General features: G+C 36.2%; 1 protein-coding gene and 2 non-coding genes across 3 annotated transcripts; 1 reads left to right on the top strand and 2 right to left on the bottom strand.

Moving 5' to 3' along the window:
• Nucleotides 1–32: 32 nt before the first annotated feature.
• Nucleotides 33–1,961, bottom strand: LOC11436424 (universal stress protein PHOS32). Its single transcript, XM_003614200.4, has 3 exons — nt 1,449–1,961; nt 1,249–1,343; nt 33–472 (listed from the first exon to the last, which is right to left on the bottom strand). The coding sequence occupies exons 1-3, from the start codon at nt 1,777–1,779 to the stop codon at nt 188–190; spliced, it is 711 nt and encodes a 236-aa protein (XP_003614248.1). The 5' UTR covers nt 1,780–1,961; the 3' UTR covers nt 33–187.
• Nucleotides 1,962–12,937: 10,976 nt separating this feature from the next.
• Nucleotides 12,938–13,044, top strand: LOC112422248 (small nucleolar RNA R71). Its single transcript, XR_003012615.1, has one exon. It is a non-coding gene; the product is annotated as a small nucleolar RNA R71 (small nucleolar RNA).
• A 4,778-nt stretch (nt 13,045–17,822) lies between these two features.
• Nucleotides 17,823–17,930, bottom strand: LOC112422270 (small nucleolar RNA R71). The gene has a single exon (XR_003012637.1). It is a non-coding gene; the product is annotated as a small nucleolar RNA R71 (small nucleolar RNA).
• Between the last annotated feature and the right edge of the window lie 554 nt (nt 17,931–18,484).

The raw sequence follows: 18,484 nt of genomic DNA, 5'->3' as shown, positions 1-18,484 counted from the left end.
CGTGTCCTCAACTAACCAATGACCCACATATATAACCACTCATAATTTCATTCCTTTTACATTTCTTATAAAACTTTATTATGTACAAACATTGTGATTTTACAAACACAACAACATCATATATAGTTAATCACTTATAGAAATCTTGAAGGTGACACCAACATCCAAAGAATCATAACTATATTGATCAAGCTAAGAGCCAAAAATCTTTATGACGCTTAGTAGTAATCATATACCCTCCAATTTTCTTACTCTTTCTTCTCACAGCAATTGCCATACAATGTGCATTTTGGATACAATACTCTACCACTCCACCAGTGACTCTATTGCCAGCCCACATCATTAGAAGACGCCATGTTGTGGACCTCTTTTTCTGCCCCAAAACTAAAAGTGCCACGCCTTGTCTTTTTGCTTCCTCCACTATTTTTGGTCCCTTTTCTTTCCCTTCTGTTACTGCAATCTCAATTTGTACCTATCAGGATCATATATACAGTCTCAACATTTAATTATTACATTTCATATAAATAAGACTTAATAGCAGTTTTAGCCTCCCTAACTTTTCCAAAGTTGTGATTTTGGCCCCTTAAGAAAAAAAACTACAAAACCGCCCCCTAAGTTTTGCATTTGTGGAAGTTTTGGCCTCCAGGACCAATTTTGACTCGATCTACGCTGACGTGGCACCCTAAGTGAGGTGCCACGTGTTATTTTTTTGTTTTTTCTACCAAAAATTGGCCTTGGGGACCAAAACTGTTACAGTTTCAAAACTTAGGGGGTTGTTTTGTAGTTTTTTTTTCTTAGGGGGTTAAAATCGCAACTTTGTGAAAGTTAAGGGGCGAAAACTGCTATTAAACCTAAAATATATTGTCATTTACATGGATGAAATTTATTACATTTGGCATGCTTCGTTTATTTACATTATAATGTTTCAACATCATCATAAGAAGAATTTAAAGATTTAATGTTGATTGTTTCACAATCTAGAATTAGAATTTTAACAAATTTAAAATGGTTTCAATGGTTAAATGTTAACATCTTGAAAAAATGTAGAATATCAGATAAAATTCATTGTGATACGACCTAAACAATGGTACCAAATGAACTGTAACTCACTAGTCACTCATAGTCATCTACTTTCCAGAGTGTTAAAATGTGTCAGAAAGTGTGTGTTAAAATGCGTGTTACTAACATTACTCTTAGATATAAATCTAAATTTTGAGATGATATCAGAGTCTCAGGAGCTAAACTCACCTCAGGCATCTTGACATTACAAATATTCTTGAAAGATGAAGCAAGTTCATAAGCCCTTGGATCTGTCTCCTTACTAGAAGCTTCATCATCAGTTGCTGCCATATTGAATGAGTCATACTTGATAAGTTTCAATCACAAAAAAAAATAATCCAAAGTTGAAGAGAAAACATACAATGATATATATCATTGGTTTCACACACCTTGTTTAGAATTAGAAGGCTTCATGACATGAAGAAGAACTATAGTATCCTGATTCTGAACAGTGTGAGTAAGTGCCCATTGCAAAGCACCTTTGGCTTCAAAACTAGAATCAATCACAATCATAATCTTCCGACTAACTACGGATCCTTGTTTCACACCATCGTCAAATTTCTCCTCGCAAACACTGCATGAATTCTCAGTAATTTTCTGATCAATTTTAGCATCATCACTTTTATCATGCTTGGCTTGTATAGTTGGCGAACGCACCCTCGCATGAGGCCTAATTCGATTCAAGCAAAAACCTGGTAACCTTGCTCCTCTCTTGCCCATGTTTTGGAATGTAACTAATGTAGTTAGAGAACATACAAATTATTATAAAGAGAATAACAAAGAACAGAATCAATAACACTTGTTATTGCTGAGAAAAATGTGCAAAATGTTGGTGGCATGGGACATAGTTTATTTCTACTTTTATGTTTTCTCTTTTACTTTACTATAATCATTTGTGAAGTTCTTGGTATCCTTTGATTTTTCCCTTTTTGTTGGGGCCTTGCATTGCTCCACATGAACGTGGTTCTCATCAAGATGTAGGCCCATTTGACACCAAAACATAGTTAAATAATTAACCTCATAATTAGAGCACTTTGTTTCTCCTTCTAATAACTCATTAGAGACTGATTTGTGTGTCTAAATGCAATTTGCAAAGCACCATTTCTTATCATTACAAGTTGTTTCTTTTCTTCCTTTAGCTTTTTTTTCTTCACTTTATTTGTTTTCTTTGTTGAGGTTGAAGAATTGTTAAGTTAACAACAACAGACCATGTGAACCATAAAAAATTAAAGGTTAATAGTGCTTTACCTTCTGTAATATAGTTCATTTCCGGCTTACCTCATGTAATTTTTTAGTTTTTTAGATTTCATTCTTATAATTTGAAGATTATTTGGTTTTGAACATTCATGAATTTTGATAGTACAAAATCGATGATTTGGCAGGGGATAAACCGAAATTTGCACAAACTAGAGTAGAGAGGGTGAAAGTACCATAAATTTTGTAATTTGATGCCAAGAAGGTCCAAAACCAAAGAATTTTCAAATTACAATGATGCAATCTATTTTTTATTTTTTTTACATTGAGTAACCTAGAAATGACCTATATTACAGGGGTAAAACACTATTAACCCAAAATTAATGAATTAATAAAGTTGTTTGCACTTATAGTAGCATCAAAATTAAGAGAAAAAAAGCACATCATTTCCAACTTTAGCACAAAGTGTATATTTCACTCTAGGTATATAAATAGTATTTTAATGATCAAGTTTTCATCCTTTATATTCTTATCATCCACATTAGATAATAACATTTGTGGCAATTATGATTAATTGTTCTTGCAGAATTTCCTATGCTGACAAAATTTTAAAATTTTACTAGTTACTTTTTCATTTGATTGTGTATTAGATTAGATGGCTTTCTTTCTACACTACAAATGCATCATTTTATTGAATTTCAACTCAATAATATACAATGATGTTCTCCATAAGGAAAAAAAGGATAGAAAAATAATTAATTAGACAAAAGGTTAAGCTTCATAATGTGAAGTTGCAAAGTTAAAATAATGCCAAAAGCTTTTCTTTTAAAAAGGTTCTGTTCTGTGGCATCTAATTAAGAAACAAAATCATTGCTCAACCCTAGTTGGTCTTATCCAATATATTTATTTTCATATTTATTTGACAAAGTGACATATTCTGATAATGATATTTCATATTTAGTTTATGATCAAAATGAAAAAATTTGCAATTTTGGGACCTTCTATTCTGGAAAATGTTGCATTCTAATATTCTCCAATTTGCACATTTATACACAAGCCAAGCAATGACAAAGGTTTCATTTAAAAAAAAAAAAAACAATGCCAACGGTGAGTTCCAATCTTCAACATGATATAGTTCATAGATAGGTTAAAATGGTCCTCCTCCTCTAATTATATTTTTGTGATTCCATGTTTTTTTTACAATTGAATTGTAATTTTCTTGAGCTGATTTTTCACATCTAAAATCTATAAAATGTCATCATCAATAAGACGTATGAATAGTTCAACCGCTTTGAGATAAGGGTAAACATGTCACTACAACATTTTTCAGTTTAGACAATCACACAAAACCTGATAGGGCCAACTTTAAGGTAAGACTACTAAAGCCCTCGATTTAGGCCTTCCAACAAAAATACATTTTTATTAGATTTTACAAATAAAAGGACCTCATATACAGACTAAAAAAGCCTCATATTTAAAATTTGTTTTAAAGCTCGTCTACAAATAAAATTTATTGGACCAACCCTGATCCGTTAAAAAATAATCACATGTGAATGTGATGAACTCTGGTAATAAGAGATTATGATTCTTTTTTACAATGCAAATGCCACTTAAATTGAGAATTTATGTTGGACATGCTCCCTTAAACACTAACAATAAAGAGAAAAAAAAGATGAACGTGATAGCTACATATTAGCTTCAAATTTGACTCTTCACCATAAAAGGGAAGCTTCAATTGATCAGAAGGAAAAAGAAGATTCTCCAACAGTAAACAAGATGCCTCATTTTGATTGGAATGGTAAAGTGATTAGGCAATTGATTAAAATTTCTAGTAGTTTCTAATTATTATTGTAGTTATGGCGTGACATCCGCCAAATATATATTTTCATTTTGTGATTTTTCATTTTGTTTTCTTTAATGTTAAACATCACGTCAAAAAAAATGTTAAGCAAATTACTCCAAAGACACAAAACTCCAAAGTGAAATTCCACTTATTTGTGGCCAGCGGTGCGAAGTAGATGTGTAGGACAAGGATATTTTTTTTTATTTTTTTAAGAAAGATACTTATAACATTTCATTATCAATAAATTGTTCAATACATCGAGGTACATTAGTATAGATATTGGGACTTGCTAATAATGCGGCTACCCTCGCTAATGCGGCTGAACCTCGGAGATGAAGATGAAGATAAACATAAATGAAAACATGAAAAGTTAAATTAAAAGATTAAATAGAGTTAGTACAAGATTACAGTCCTTAAAGGAGATTAGTTAGCCGAAGCCATCACTAAGTAATCTGAGTATAATACTCTAAGAACTAGAACTCATGCTTGTATGGAGAAGGCGAGATGGAGTGAGAACTCTAAAATTGTTAACCCTAGCTGGAATTTGGCCTATCCAATTCACTAAAAAAAATCCAGACCTTTGGCACAAACACATGATTGTCCTTTTATAGTACAAGGTCAACCACTACAAGTTGTACCCTTTGTTTATTTTACACATGAGTTATCATTATCATATCCTACCTGCTCCAATCATACTGTCTATTATTCCTAGGTTTCCTATCATTGGCACACTCATGATTCTTACTTATTAAGCAATGACCAGAAGTGGTCTCTGAAGGTGAGAAAAACACAAGAAGGGGGGGTTGAATTGTGTTTTCTTTTTCTCTTAAAAATTCTTCTTCTGGTATTACTTCAGAAGCTAGTTGGGAGTGCTTCTGATGTAATGTTCAGAATCAGATATGCAGCGGAATAAAACAGAGCAGAGAAAAGAAAGAGAGACACAAGCAATTATCCTGGTTCCTTCCACAAACCGGAAGTAGTCTAGTCCCCCTTGCACTTCCAAGGAGATTTTCACTAATAATCTCAAAGATTACAAATGCTCAATACTCTCTAAGTATGAGACTTCTCAAAATGCTCAAGCACGCAGGCAAGAGGCTTCCAATGCTCAAGCACTAAAGCAAGAGTCTTCTAATGCTCAAGCATGCATGCGAGAGGCTTCTATTCAAACAAAAATACACAGAAAATGTTTGACTTTGAACACTTGATATACAATCAGTGGTGTTCACAATACAATGCAATAAAGACTATAGACTTGAGAATTTCTAAGATGTATCAAATCAGTGCAGAAATTCAAAGTGCTTTTTAGAATCAAATTTGGCAGAGTTTTGGCGCTTTTAACTTGTGTTGATGTCTCTTGCCAATCTTCAAGTCCTCACTCCTTTATATAGAGGTGTGAAAGAGACGTTGAGATTTTTTAGCACGTCTAAAGAGTCGTTGAGTTCCTTTGATCATCCACCAGTAATCTTTTGCCTGATTTGGGTGTAGTCCTTTGAAGAATCAACTTCAAATTCATTCTCATCTTGAAGGAACATTTCTGCAGGCATAGCTGTTTTCTTGTCTTGTAGCGTAGACAAAAACAGAGTGGTGGAGGTAGTGGTTGTACACTTGTACTTTATCAACTCTGATAACGAAGGACAAGTACCCAGTGCCTTTCAAATGACCGTTGATACCTCCCTTTCAATTCTTCATTCTCTTAGATGAGGTTGAAACGAAAAACTGCTCCTTTGAATCGTCAGTTTAAATTTACTGATTACTTGTAGCTTCTGGTGATGATATAGCTTCTGATGAAATTGTGCTTCTGATGAACTTCTGCTTCTGATGAACTTCTGCTTCTGATGACGTCATTACTTCAGAGGCACTTGTTACTTCAGAAACACTTTTAGCTTCAGACGCAGTTTTCTTCAGATGCTTTGGATTTCTTTGCTCTCCATTGTTCTTCCAAGACCCATTGAAATTGATTGACTTTGCCCACTTGAACAATTATTAGCAATAACCAATTGACAATTTTTAATACCTTGTTATCATCAAAACTCATTAAGGTTTATTGTGAAACACATTTTGTTCCAACAATCTCACGGGTTCGTACTAGTTGTACGACCCGGCTAGCGATCCAGGGAGCTGCATCTTTCCAAATCTTCAAAAAACCAATGCTAATCCACGCTGCAACTTCCTATATCTTTAGTGCCTTTCCTCATCCTGTATCATCAAACATCCACAAAAAACATTACTAGTTTAAAATGACTTATTAACAATAACGACTAATTAAAACTATAAAATCCTAAACTGGCACTAATAAGATGTCATAGGAAATGCAGTCACTCAATTTCATGTTCACTATGGGAGCTATAAGTGCAACGTAATAACCAACTATTTTTCCAGTTACCAACCACTTTACCCTAAGCCGCGTTACAACCCCAAAAGACCTCTAAAGTGTGTAAATAATATCATCTTAAGTATCTATTTAGAATTTCTTCAAGTACATAGCAAGGTGCATTCACATGAAAACATGAGTGGGCAAATATTGTTACCATCCCTACTGGCTTTAGAAGGTACATACATGTATCTTGGAAAAGATTACAGTTGAGTGAATGAACTATCTTCTCTAAGCATGTCCTGCTTGCAGGCAATTGGTAAGTTAGTCTTGCCATGTGTAACAGCTCGATTTTTAGCTAGGTTTATTTTAATTATTTTTATTATGTGTTTGTGTGTGATTATTTGTGCTTGTGTGTAATTAATTGTCATCGGGTGCATTTACGTGGGTTTTCGTATTAGAAGGTTATTTTGGTAATTTTGTGAGGATGGGTAAAATTATAATTTTAGTGGGAATTGCTTTTAGTAATTAGTGAGAATGGTTATTTCATTAAGTTACTAGAGAAAGTCGAGATTTTACCGTTAGTGACATTTTACCGTTATTAATTAAAATATCGTTTGGAGTGTAGTAATATTTTTGGTTTGAATAGAAACGGGTTAAGCCCACTAGAAACTAAGTTAAACCCATTAGTAGAGATAACACTAGGGTAGTGTTAGAAGAACCAATTCATTTCTTTTTCACAAACATTTCTAGAGAGAGAAAGTGGGAAGAGAAGATAAGGGTTTGGAGAGAAGAACTTGAAGAATCCAATTGGGAAAGCTTAGGAGCTAAATTGAAGCCTAGGTTTGGTCTAATCTTCATCTAAGGTAAGGGGGTTAGTCTTTATCATAATCATGTTCATTCTTTGCAATTTTTCATGATTTGGATGAAATGGGTTGAAATGAATGAATGGATAATTGTTGCTAAATTCGTGCTCCAACTTTGATGATATGTTTGTATGCATGAATTGATAATAATTGTATGATTGTTGGTTAAATTACATGTTTAAATATGTGAAAATGAAAAGTTATGAAAATTGTGCAAAATGGATGAATTTGACATGTTGTTGTTGAATTATGATGGAGTGTATGATTATATGTTATGATTGTGGTTGATTGATGATGTTGATCTCATTTCATGACTTGGGTATGATTATGTTGAGATGTTGTTGAGAATTGTGTTGAATTTGAAGAGATGAATTGTGGTTGTTTGAGAACTTATTGTTTTGAGAAAAATTATTTTAAACAATTTCATAACTTGTACAAATGCCCCGAAACGAGCGAGTTCGATGTGTTAGAGCCTCGGGTTATGCCTCGGATCACTTTGGATGATTGAGGATTTTAAACGTTCGATTTTTGATCGAAATTGGCGAAAACCCGCGGTCGAGACACGCGAAAACGCGCGTTTACGGAGCGCTGCGCCTGTAGTGGAGCGCTGGGCGCCCACTTACAGGGAGTCAGCGCTTGGGCGCTGCACCTCTAGCGTCAGGTGCCCATGACAGGACAACGGGAACGTTGTTCCGTGTCCGGGTGCTTGGGGGTGGTCGTGCAGGGGTCCTAGGAGATCGTTTTGAAGTGTTTATTTGCTGTTTTCACCTACTTTTCTACTGGAACACATTTGGCTTTGTCGGAACTTTAATTTTCTAAATGGTTTGAAACTTGAATTTGTGTCGTTTCGGTTTTTCGGAAATTGTTGGAACTTGGTCTTTGTGAACAAAAGGAGTTGCAAGCTTAGTCTACAGTTCTTATGGGCTTAGGCAATGCTTGTAAGGTTGGTACAATGTTGAATCTTTGCTTGTCCTCAAGCAAAAGGCATAAACATAGTAGCATCAACAATTAAATCAAATGACAATTTAATTAAAGCACATGTCTCCTCAAGGGCTTAAATCCCAAATGTACACTAATCACAAACTCAAGTATTTCTTGAAATCTTTATTCTACCCAACGATCAAGTTTTAAGTGAGTGTGTGTGTCAAGTCCAACCCTTTTCTTGCTCCTGTATAAGATAGGCATTATGAGGAAACATGGTCTAATCCTAGCACTAAACTAACCAAGAAAGATTTCTTCTACAATTCATATAAGAGAGATGGGAGTATTTGAGAATTTTTGTTCTTTGCCATATGCACATTTTAAGTTCTTTATTTAAGGAACAACATTTTCACGTAGGAGGTCGGAGGGCCTACCCCCTTCCCCAATCTAGATTCAATGGTATCCCTTAAAACATCGTCTTCACGTAGGAAGTCGGAGGGCCTACCTCCTTCCCCAATCTAGTTTCAACGATGCTTTTTAAAGTTTTTTCTCAAGATAACAATCACCTTCACGTAGGAAGTCGGAGGGCCTACCTCCTTCCCCAATCTAGATTCGGCGATGAGATCTTGGAATTTATTTGGCTTTTTGGCTTTTTATGATCTCCCTTATACTCACTTATACTACTGGCGCTTTGAGAGTCTTTAAAGGTTAATGCACCACTAAGATTAGAACGCGTTTTCTTAAAATACCTATTCATACATTTACTCAAGGGAAGCAACTTTGTGTTTTTCTCATTGGAGAATTTTATTCACTTTAAAACAAGATGTGGTTATATCAAGAAGACTTAAAACACAAGAGTTTGCTTTTATGTACAAGAATCAACAAAATAAGAGGAGACAATGAAAATTTTTGTGTCATGATGTTTTCAATATAAATTAGCTACTTAACCATGCCTTTTACAATAAAACAAAACAAAAGAATAAAGTTCAAGGGAGTTTGGAAACACTACGACTAAAGACACTTTATTAGGCTCCCCCCAAACTTAGGAGAAGCATTGTCCTCAATGATTCAAGATAAAAGAAAAGTAGAAGAAAAGGAGAGGTAGAAGAGTGAGATAGAGATTGAAGAGATAAGGTGAAAAAGAGGAAGAGGAAAGCTCACATTTTTATTGAGGTCCATAGGGAGGGCCCTGAAGGTGTAAGTGTTGCATCATGTTCCGAAGCATTTGGTTATTTTCTTCGGATATGCGGTTGCCCCGTAGGACATCATTTCTTAGCCCAGATAATTCAACACCTTGCCTTTGTTGCTCGGTGCTTATCCTTTGTACCTCGGTTTGCATCCATGCCCATCTTTCATTGTTGTCGTTATGGTCATGGCGCTCTTCTTCATGGTGCATGTGGGCACCTTCTTCGTCACCTTGATTATGCTCTTCATGTACCTGTAATCCATCACCAACATACAACAAATTTTCCTCCACCTTGGGGTTAGTCCGAGATGGGTTAGGAAGTAGAAATAAAAGTGGTATGCGAAGTTGAAGTGCATAAGTCATGGGTGGGTGAACCTTAATGAAGTTCATAGCAACAAGGGTTTCAATATTAAGTCTATTGTTGCCCTCAATTGGATTTATCCCATCTTCCTCACCTACTCCAAACTTCCTAGCGATGAAGGTAATGATACCACCGACTACTATCTCAGCTCTATTGTCAGGTCTAGCTCCTATGGAGGAAAGGTAGTCAAGTAGGTAGAAACAAGTATTAACGGGATTGTTACTAAGCATTGCCCAAAGCATAAAAAGTTCATCCGTCCTAGTTGTTCCTACTTCTTTTCTACCCCAAATGGTACAAGCCATGACTCTCTGGAGGTATCTAAGCACGGGGTTGTGAATGTTACTAGCCTTGTTGTTGCGAGGATTGTATTGCCTTAACCCGGTAATGCGTTTCCAAAAGAGAGCGGGGTCATAGTGTTCTGACTTTAAATTTGGATTCCAAGAGTCATGGATGAACCCCGCATTTGCAAAGTCCATCTCTAAACAGAAATTTTCAAGAGACATCTCGTAATCCATATTCAAAAGTCGGAAAGAGACTCTATGATCGGGGTTGTCAAAATTCACCTTATCCTTCGTAAATTCAATAGAACTGAGGAATTCATAAGTGAAATTTTCAAAGCCTGTCATAGGTCTAAGCATATCAACCCATCCTAAATTTCCTAGTAAGCTAAACACATTATCCCTTAGTCCTAGCACACTCAAAGTATAAGGATCTGGATATCGACAAGGATGCAAAGGTTTAGAGAGAAGAATTTTATACCTGTCCCTTTGCTTGGTATCCTTGAAGATTATGCCATGATTCTTGGCTTGCGTTTTCTTCTTTGGTTGTGGTCCTCCGGAAGAGCTTGCTCCACCTTTCCTAGATGCCATTAATCTGGAACCTTGGTTGACCTTTTGTGTTTTGGGTGAAGGTTGGGTTTTTGGAGATGTTTTGGGTAGAAAAGGTTGGTTGGGTGATGGGGTTGGGGTTTGAGTAAGTGTTAGGAGTTGGATTGGGTGAATTGATGAAGAATTTGTGGGTTTTTAGGTAGGTGAATGGGGGCTACGAATTTGATGATATTTGGGAGGGATGGAGGAAAGTTGTTTTTGATTGATGGGTTATGATTGAAATGGGTTTGTGATTGATTGGGTGAAGAAATTATGTGAAATGGTGAGGTTTTGGGGGATATATGGAAGCTTTGAAATTCTATGGTTATGGAGGTTTTGGAGAGAAGTTGAAATGGAGAGAGAGTTTGTGGTGGAGAATGAGGGAAGAAGAAGATGAAAAGGTGGGTTTATCCTTACCTGTAGTCGGGCACGGCCGTGCCAACCTTAGCACGGGCCGTGCCAACTTTCTGGATTTAAGCTGGCATTTGGATGGTTATGGTCTGGCACGGCCGTGCCAGTGTGAGCACGGGCCGTGCCAAGGTTCTGGACATTGGGCCTCAAAATTTTTCTCGTTTTGCTTGAATCACCTTCGGACAATTACCTACAAAATAACTTAAAAACAAAAACGAAAGCAGTTAAATACGTGGGTTGCCTCCCACGAAGCGCTTCTTTATAGTCATTAGCTTGACATTATAAGAAAGTGTCGTTAGAATGGATCAAAGAGGTCATGTTGTGTAGATGGCGCTAATAAGCGTTCTTTCACTTTATGACCTTTAATCATATTACAAGAATAGAGGGCGGGACCTTTCATATAATTCTCCAACTCAAATCCTATCAACTCATCACTCACTTGAAAAACAATCCTACCGTTTTGAACATCTACTATAGCACCCGCAGTGGCGAGAAAGGGTCGTCCTAAGATTATAGGGCACGCATTGTCCTCATCTATGTCAAGCACCATGAAATCAGTTGGGATTTCCATCCCTTCTATTTTAACGGGGACGTCCTCGACATATCCGACAGGTTGGATATCAGAACGATCGGCTAACTTCAATGTTGTTTCAGTAGGCTTTAGCTTGCCTAACCCCAGTCTTGTAAAGAGAGGTAAGGGCAACAGACTAACACTAGCTCCTAAGTCACACAAGGCATGGTTTAAGGTTTCATTCCCTATCATACAAGGGATGGCAAAACTTCCGGGATCTCTAAGCTTTGTAGGTGGCTTCTTGATGATGGCACTATTGTCCTTTGTCAAAGCTATTGTTTCATTATGATCTATAGCCTTTTTCTTTGAAAAAATTTCTTTTAAAAACTTGGCGTATAGAGGCATACGAGACAAAGCTTCAGCATAGGGGATTTTAACGCAAATCTTTCGAATTATGTTAAAGAGTTTAGTGAATTGAGCCTCCAAGTTGAGCTTAGTAAGCCTTAAAGGTGTTAGGGCTTTGTTCTTATCAAGCGGTTTCTCACATTTTATCACACCATTCTTACCTAGACATCTGACACTCTCCTTCTTGACATTTTTGGCCTTAGTAACAGTCTCTTCTATCTTACTACCCCCTAGAAAAATAGCGTTGACATGGGCTTTGGGGTTTGTTTCAGGCTGACCAGGAAAGACTCCTGGTGTTTGAGAAGAGATGGCCACTTGTTAGGCCACTTGGGAGATTTGGGTCTCAAGCATTTTGGTGTGTGTGGCGATGGAATCAACCTTGGTATTGAGCTTGGAGAGAGAGTCGTTTAGAGATCCTGTTTGGTTTTTTAACTCCTGAATTTGTTTATTTTGATTCATCATGCAATTTTCCAACAGTATTTCCAAACTAGATTTCTGAGCTACTCTCTGGTTGTTTGTATAGCCAGGTGGTGCTGTTTGCCCATAGGAACCTTGAGGATTTTTGTAAAAATTTTGATTTGGCCTCATTCCTTGGTTGTATTGAGCGTAATTCAGTTGCTCAATATTGGCAGCACTACCTAACTGACAATCAACACCTGTATGACCAGTTATACCACAGACTTCACAAGTAGGGGATGCAGGGGAAGGTTGGGCAGCATTAACATTAAGTTTTTCAATTTTTTGTGTTAATGCCTCAACCTTAGCAGCAAGGTGGTTATATTCAGAGACTTCGTGTATACCTGCCTCTTTCTTAGAGGGAGTAGGAGTGGTGACGGCTCTTTCGTTGGTCCATTGATAGTGATTTTGAGCCATGTCCTCAATCAAAGCATAAGCCTCCGTGTAGTTTTTGTTCATTAGAGCTCCACCTGCAGCTGCATCAACAGACATTTTAGTGGTATATGACAAGCCATTATAAAACGTGTGGACTATAAGCCACTTCTCTAGGCCATGGTGGGGACAAAGTCTAAGCATTTCCTTGAAACGCTCCCACGCCTCATAGAGAGACTCCCCATCTTTTTGATTGAAACGCGTAATTTGGTCTCTAAGCTTAGCTGTTTTAGATGGGGGGAAAAATCGGGCGAGGAATGCTTGCCTCATATCGTCCCATGAAGTAATGGAACCGACTTCTAGGGAATGGAACCAAGCGCTAGCACTATCCCTTAAGGAAAAGGGAAAGAGATGAAGTCTTACGGCTTCTTGGTTCTCTTTTATGGTGCCACTGAGTCTAAGGAAGGAAGAAATATGGAGATTTGGATCCTCAGTGGGTGATCCAGAAAACTAGTTTTGCTGCACTAAATTGAGTAGTGCAGGCTTGATTTCGAAGTTATTACCCGCAACCGTTGGGTACACGATAATAGCTTGTGGCTCTTCCGTTGAAGGAGTAGCATACTCTTTGAGAGTACGTTCAGCCATAGCGGTATTATTTTGTCCCCGGCAGCGGCGCCAAAAACTTGATGAGATAAAACCGCAAGTGTACGGTCTTACCGAAGTAGTATAAAAGAGTATCGTTCCGACAGGGAGTAGTTCAATATAATTAACCTTTAGAGATGATTAGAAGAGAGAAGAGAATTGTAAGTTGGGGGTTTTTAAACGGTTAAAAAGCAATATAATAAAAGAGCCTTGGGATCGTTGGTTTCATCTAAATAACAAGTCCTTCTCAAACCGAAACCATAAGCTTATAATGTTATGTTAGACCTAATTTCTCAAGACAGTTTCTCTTAAGTTCCTCTAGCAACCAAGCCTATTTCGCTGACTTGATTACTATTGGATTTTGGTTCCTCTAACAACCAAGCCTATTTCGCTGACTTGATTGTTATTAGTTCCCTTGAAGATCGAAACTATATGTCTCAAAGATTGCAAAGCCTATTTCGCTGACTTTGCAATCCTTGTCTGAATTCACTTGTTCGAATATCAAAGCTCCACTTTCGTTTTATGAATTGATATTTGGAATAATGGACGAACAATTATCAAACCCTCCACTTTCGTTTCCACAGTTTGATAATGGTTAATCCATGTTAAGACGGTGAATTCAGATAAGAAATTAGGGTTACATAAGATTAAGGCTTAGGGCTTGGTTTGATTAGGATTATGTCATTTAGACTTATCCAACAATCCCAAGACAAGAAGAAGTCTACTCACTCATGTTCATCGTAGACATGGGGGAGAAGAGAGAAAGCATGAAAGTAAAAGACAGGAAAATAAAGGAAAGGAAAAGAACTTTATTTAGAAAAGCAATTGTCACTTATTGTATTCCAAGTAAAGATGAATATTTGTGATGGCTAGCTACTCTATTTATAGTACACAATTGACTTAAAATCTAAGCAAGTATATTCCAAGAATATTCCTCAGTAGATTGTGCGCCAAAATAGAATAGCTTGGAGTTCAAGCAAAAGCAGCAAAAGGTCTCTGGAGGATGGCACGGCCGTGCCAAGGCTAGCACGGGCCGTGCCAGGCTTCTGACTTGTGGGAGATATATTTTGTTTCCCAATCTTCGTATTTTCGTGTCCAATTTGCTCCAAATCCATTTCTTTTGCTCCAAGACTCAATCCATCCAATATTCTTCCCTGAAATATAATAAATTGCAATTTAAAGTAAACTATCCTAAAAAGGAAATAATACTAATATAAAATTATATAAAATCTAAATAAAACTAAACTAAAAAGCATATTAAAATAGCATATAAATGACTCATCAAATGTCTTAATCATGTCAAACTTGATTTTCGGGTGGGAATGTGGAATGTTTAAACATGGGATTTTCTCATACGAACTTAGGCTAACCTTTGAACTAATGATCGATAGTTCGTAAGTGGCCTATGCTCATACTTATATGATTGATTAAGATTGAATTGTAGGATTTCAAACTTGAATAAGTTGCCTAGCTTTGAAAATTATCAATGTGGGCCGTTTACTATATGATTTGGATTTTTGTCGGAAATGTTTCTTTAGCAAATTGTTTTGTGAGTTATTGTGATTATTCTTGTATGACTAAGTGAAGTTGTATGAAGGAGTGATTATATTTTGGATATGATGTTTCTCATGAGATGTTGTTTTTCCCTATTACTTGGAATATGAGAATGCTTGAAATGGTGAAACTATATGATATAGTTGATGATACATGACATTGTTGATTATTGATAATTATGTTGAAGTGTGATGGTGAATACTATGATTTAATTGTGTATGGGCATGTTTTCTTGATAATGCAATGTTGTGGAGATAATCAATATAATTGGGTGTTGTCCTATATATTGAGTTTGAAATGGTGATTGTTGTCGCATTATCGAGTCTTTACACATGTCCATGCATCATAGTCGTTGTTGCTGTAAAAGGGATGACTCTTTTACTTCGAGATTATTGTAAGGCAGAGGTGAGCCTTACATGTGATGTTGACTTGTCCATCGGAGGTGACGACCTTGTAGAGATTTGGTAGCGCATGCATTTATGTGTCCATAAGTGCATATCATAGCATGAGTCATATGTGAATTATGTGATTGGTGATGAATTGAGATGAATGAATGTTGCTAATGATTGTCTATGACTGATGTTGTGAATGAATATTTATGATTGGATAATTATTCATGTGATTGATATATGTGGATATGAACTAGCAAGTTGTGATATAAGTATTTATGCATGACTATTATCATTCAAGTACATGATATTATTGAATTTGATTATTATCTGGATTATGATAATGTAATGCTTACCCCCAGTGGTTTTAACCGCCTACCTGCCTGTATGGGTGAGTAGACGTTGTGCAGGAGTAGTCTCGGTGAGTCTTTGCTTGGGTATCGGGAGCTTCCTCCGATATCGGTGTCGTGTCGGCTCTGATCTAGGCTTGTTGATGAGTCATTTATATACTATTTTAATATGCTTTTTAGTTTAGTTTTATTTAGATTTTATATAATTTTATATTAGTATTATTTCCTTTTTAGGATAGTTTACTTTAAATTGCATTTTATTATATTTCAGGAACGAATATTGGATGGATTGAGTCTTGGAGCAAAAGAAAGGGATTTGGAGCAGATTGGACACGAAAATATGAAGATTGGGAGACAAAATATGTCTCCCACAAGTCAGAAGCCTGGCACGGCCCGTGCTAGCCTTGGCACGGCCGTGCCACCCTCCAGAAGACCTTTTGCTGCTTTTGCTTGGGCTCTAAGCTATTCTATTTTGGCGCACAATCTACCGTGGAATATTCTTGGAATATACTTGCTTAGATTTTAAGTCAATTGTGTACTATAAATAGAGTAGCTAGCCATCACAAATATTCATCTTTTCTTGGAATACAATATGTGACAATTGTCTTTCTAATAAAAGTTCATTTTACTTTATTGTTATTTACTTTTATGCTTTCTCTCTTCTTCCCCTTGTCTACGATGAACGTCAGTGAGTAGACTTCTCTTGTCTTGGGATTGTTGGATAAGTCTAATGACATAATCCTAATCAAACCAAGCTTTAAACCTTAATCTTATGTAACCCTAATTCCTTATCTAAATTCACCGCTTTAACATGGATCAACCATTATCAAACTGTGGAAACGAAAGTGGAGGGTTTGATAATTGTTTATCCATCATCTCAAATATCAATTCATAAAACGAAAGTGGAGCTTTGATATTCGAACAAGTGAATTTAGACAAGGATTGCAAAGTCAGCGAAATAGGCTTTGCAATCTTTGAGACATATAGTTTCGATCTTCAAGGGAACTAATAACAATCAAGTCAGCGAAATAGGCTTGGTTGTTAGAGGAACCAAAATCTAATAGTAATCAAGTCAGCGAAATAGGCTTGGTTGCTAGAGGAACAAAAGAGAAACTGTCTTGAGAAATTAGGTCTAACATAAGGTTATAAGTTTAATAGTTTGGTTTGTGAAGGACTTGTCATTAGGATGAACCAATGATTCCAAGGCTTTTATCTTTTATTATTATTTCCTTTTAAATATATAAAAATACAACTTTCTACTTTCTATACTTTAATTCTAATCATTGTTAAAAGATAATTGAATTCATAACTCCCTGTCGGAACGATACTCTTATTTTACTACTTCGGTAAGACCGTGCACCTGCGGTTTTATCCCATCAAGTTTTTGGCGCCGCTGCCGGGGAGTTATTGTAATTTGATTAACTTTTTAATAGTGGTTAGTCTAAAAAAAAAATAATAATAATAAAAAAAAATATATATATATATAAAAAAATATATATATAAAATAGTATATATATATATTTATAAAATATTTTATTTCCATTTACTTACCTTTTTATTTTTTATTTTTTTTATATTTATAATATATTTTATTTCCTTATCTTATTTTGTTTTTATTTTATATATATATATATATATATATATATATATATATATATATATATATATATATATATATCTCCCTCCCTTTCTCCTTATTTTTTATTTTCTATCTTTAACCGTTTTGATTTCAGGCATGGCTCAAAGACAATAATAACGACATGGATGAGAAACGTGCTCTTAAAGAGTATGCAATCACATCTTCAGATGAGCCGTACGATGCTATTGTGTACCCAACGGTTGAGGGTAGTAAATTTGAAATAAAGCCTGCACTTATTTACCTAGTGCAGCAAAATCAATTTTTCGGATCACCCACTGAGGATCCGAATCTTCATGTTTCAAATTTTTTAAAACTCAGTGGAACTTTGAAGGCAAACCAAGAGGCCGTAAGGCTGCACCTCTTTCCTTTTTCCTTAAGGGATAGAGCTAGTGCTTGGTTTCATTCATTGACAATTGGTTCTATCACTTCATGGGACCAAATGAGGCGAGCTTTCCTTACCCAATTCTTTCCCCTTTCTCAAACCGCTCAATTAAGGGCGAGGCTTTTTCAATACACTCAAAAGGATGGTGAATCTCTCTACGATGCGTGGGAGCGTTTCAAAGAAATTCTTAGGCTTTGCCCCCATCATGGTTTAGAGAAGTGGCTTATTATCCACACCTTTTATAATGGTTCACAAAAATTTATGTTGATGCAGCTGCAGGTGGAGCTTTGATGAATAAAACTTACACAGCAGCATATGATTTGATCGAGGGCATGGCACAAAACCACTATCAGTGGACAAGTGAGAGAGTCATCACTGCTTCTTCACCCTCTAAAAAAGAGGCAGGTATGTACAAAATTTCCTCCCTTGATCATCTAACTGCTAAGGTTGACACACTAACACAAAAATTTGATACAATGAATACTAGTGTTGTCACACCTGCTCCTGTATCACCTCCTTGTGAAGTTTGTGGTGTATTTGGCCATATTGGCATTGATTGCCAACTAGGTAGTGTTGTTAGAAGTCCTGAGCAAGTAAACTATGCTCAATATAATCGAGGGTTTGGAAACAACCACTTTTTTTATCAAACCCCTCAAAATCTTTTTGGACAACAAGCAACACCACCCAGTTATGCAAACAACCAAAGAGTCCCTCAAAAATCCAGCTTGGAACTTTTAATGGAAAATTATGTTATAAATCAATCCAA

The sequence above is a fragment of the Medicago truncatula genome, chromosome 5 (genome assembly GCF_003473485.1).
Source record: "Medicago truncatula cultivar Jemalong A17 chromosome 5, MtrunA17r5.0-ANR, whole genome shotgun sequence".
NCBI lineage: Eukaryota > Viridiplantae > Streptophyta > Magnoliopsida > Fabales > Fabaceae > Medicago > Medicago truncatula.
The sequence above is the reverse complement of the archived record's forward strand: the minus strand, read 5'-3'. Positions and strand labels throughout refer to the sequence as shown.

Coding starts and splice junctions, on each gene's coding strand:
- LOC11436424 (XM_003614200.4), bottom strand. CDS start 1,779: ATGGGCAAGAGAGGAGCAAGGTTACCAGGTTTTTGCTTGAATCGAATT. Junction 1,344..1,448: donor GCCTTCTAATTCTAAACAAG/GTGTGTGAAACC, acceptor TCAATATGGCAG/CAACTGATGATGAAGCTTCT. Junction 473..1,248: donor GTAATGTCAAGATGCCTGAG/GTGAGTTTAGCT, acceptor TGATCCTGATAG/GTACAAATTGAGATTGCAGT.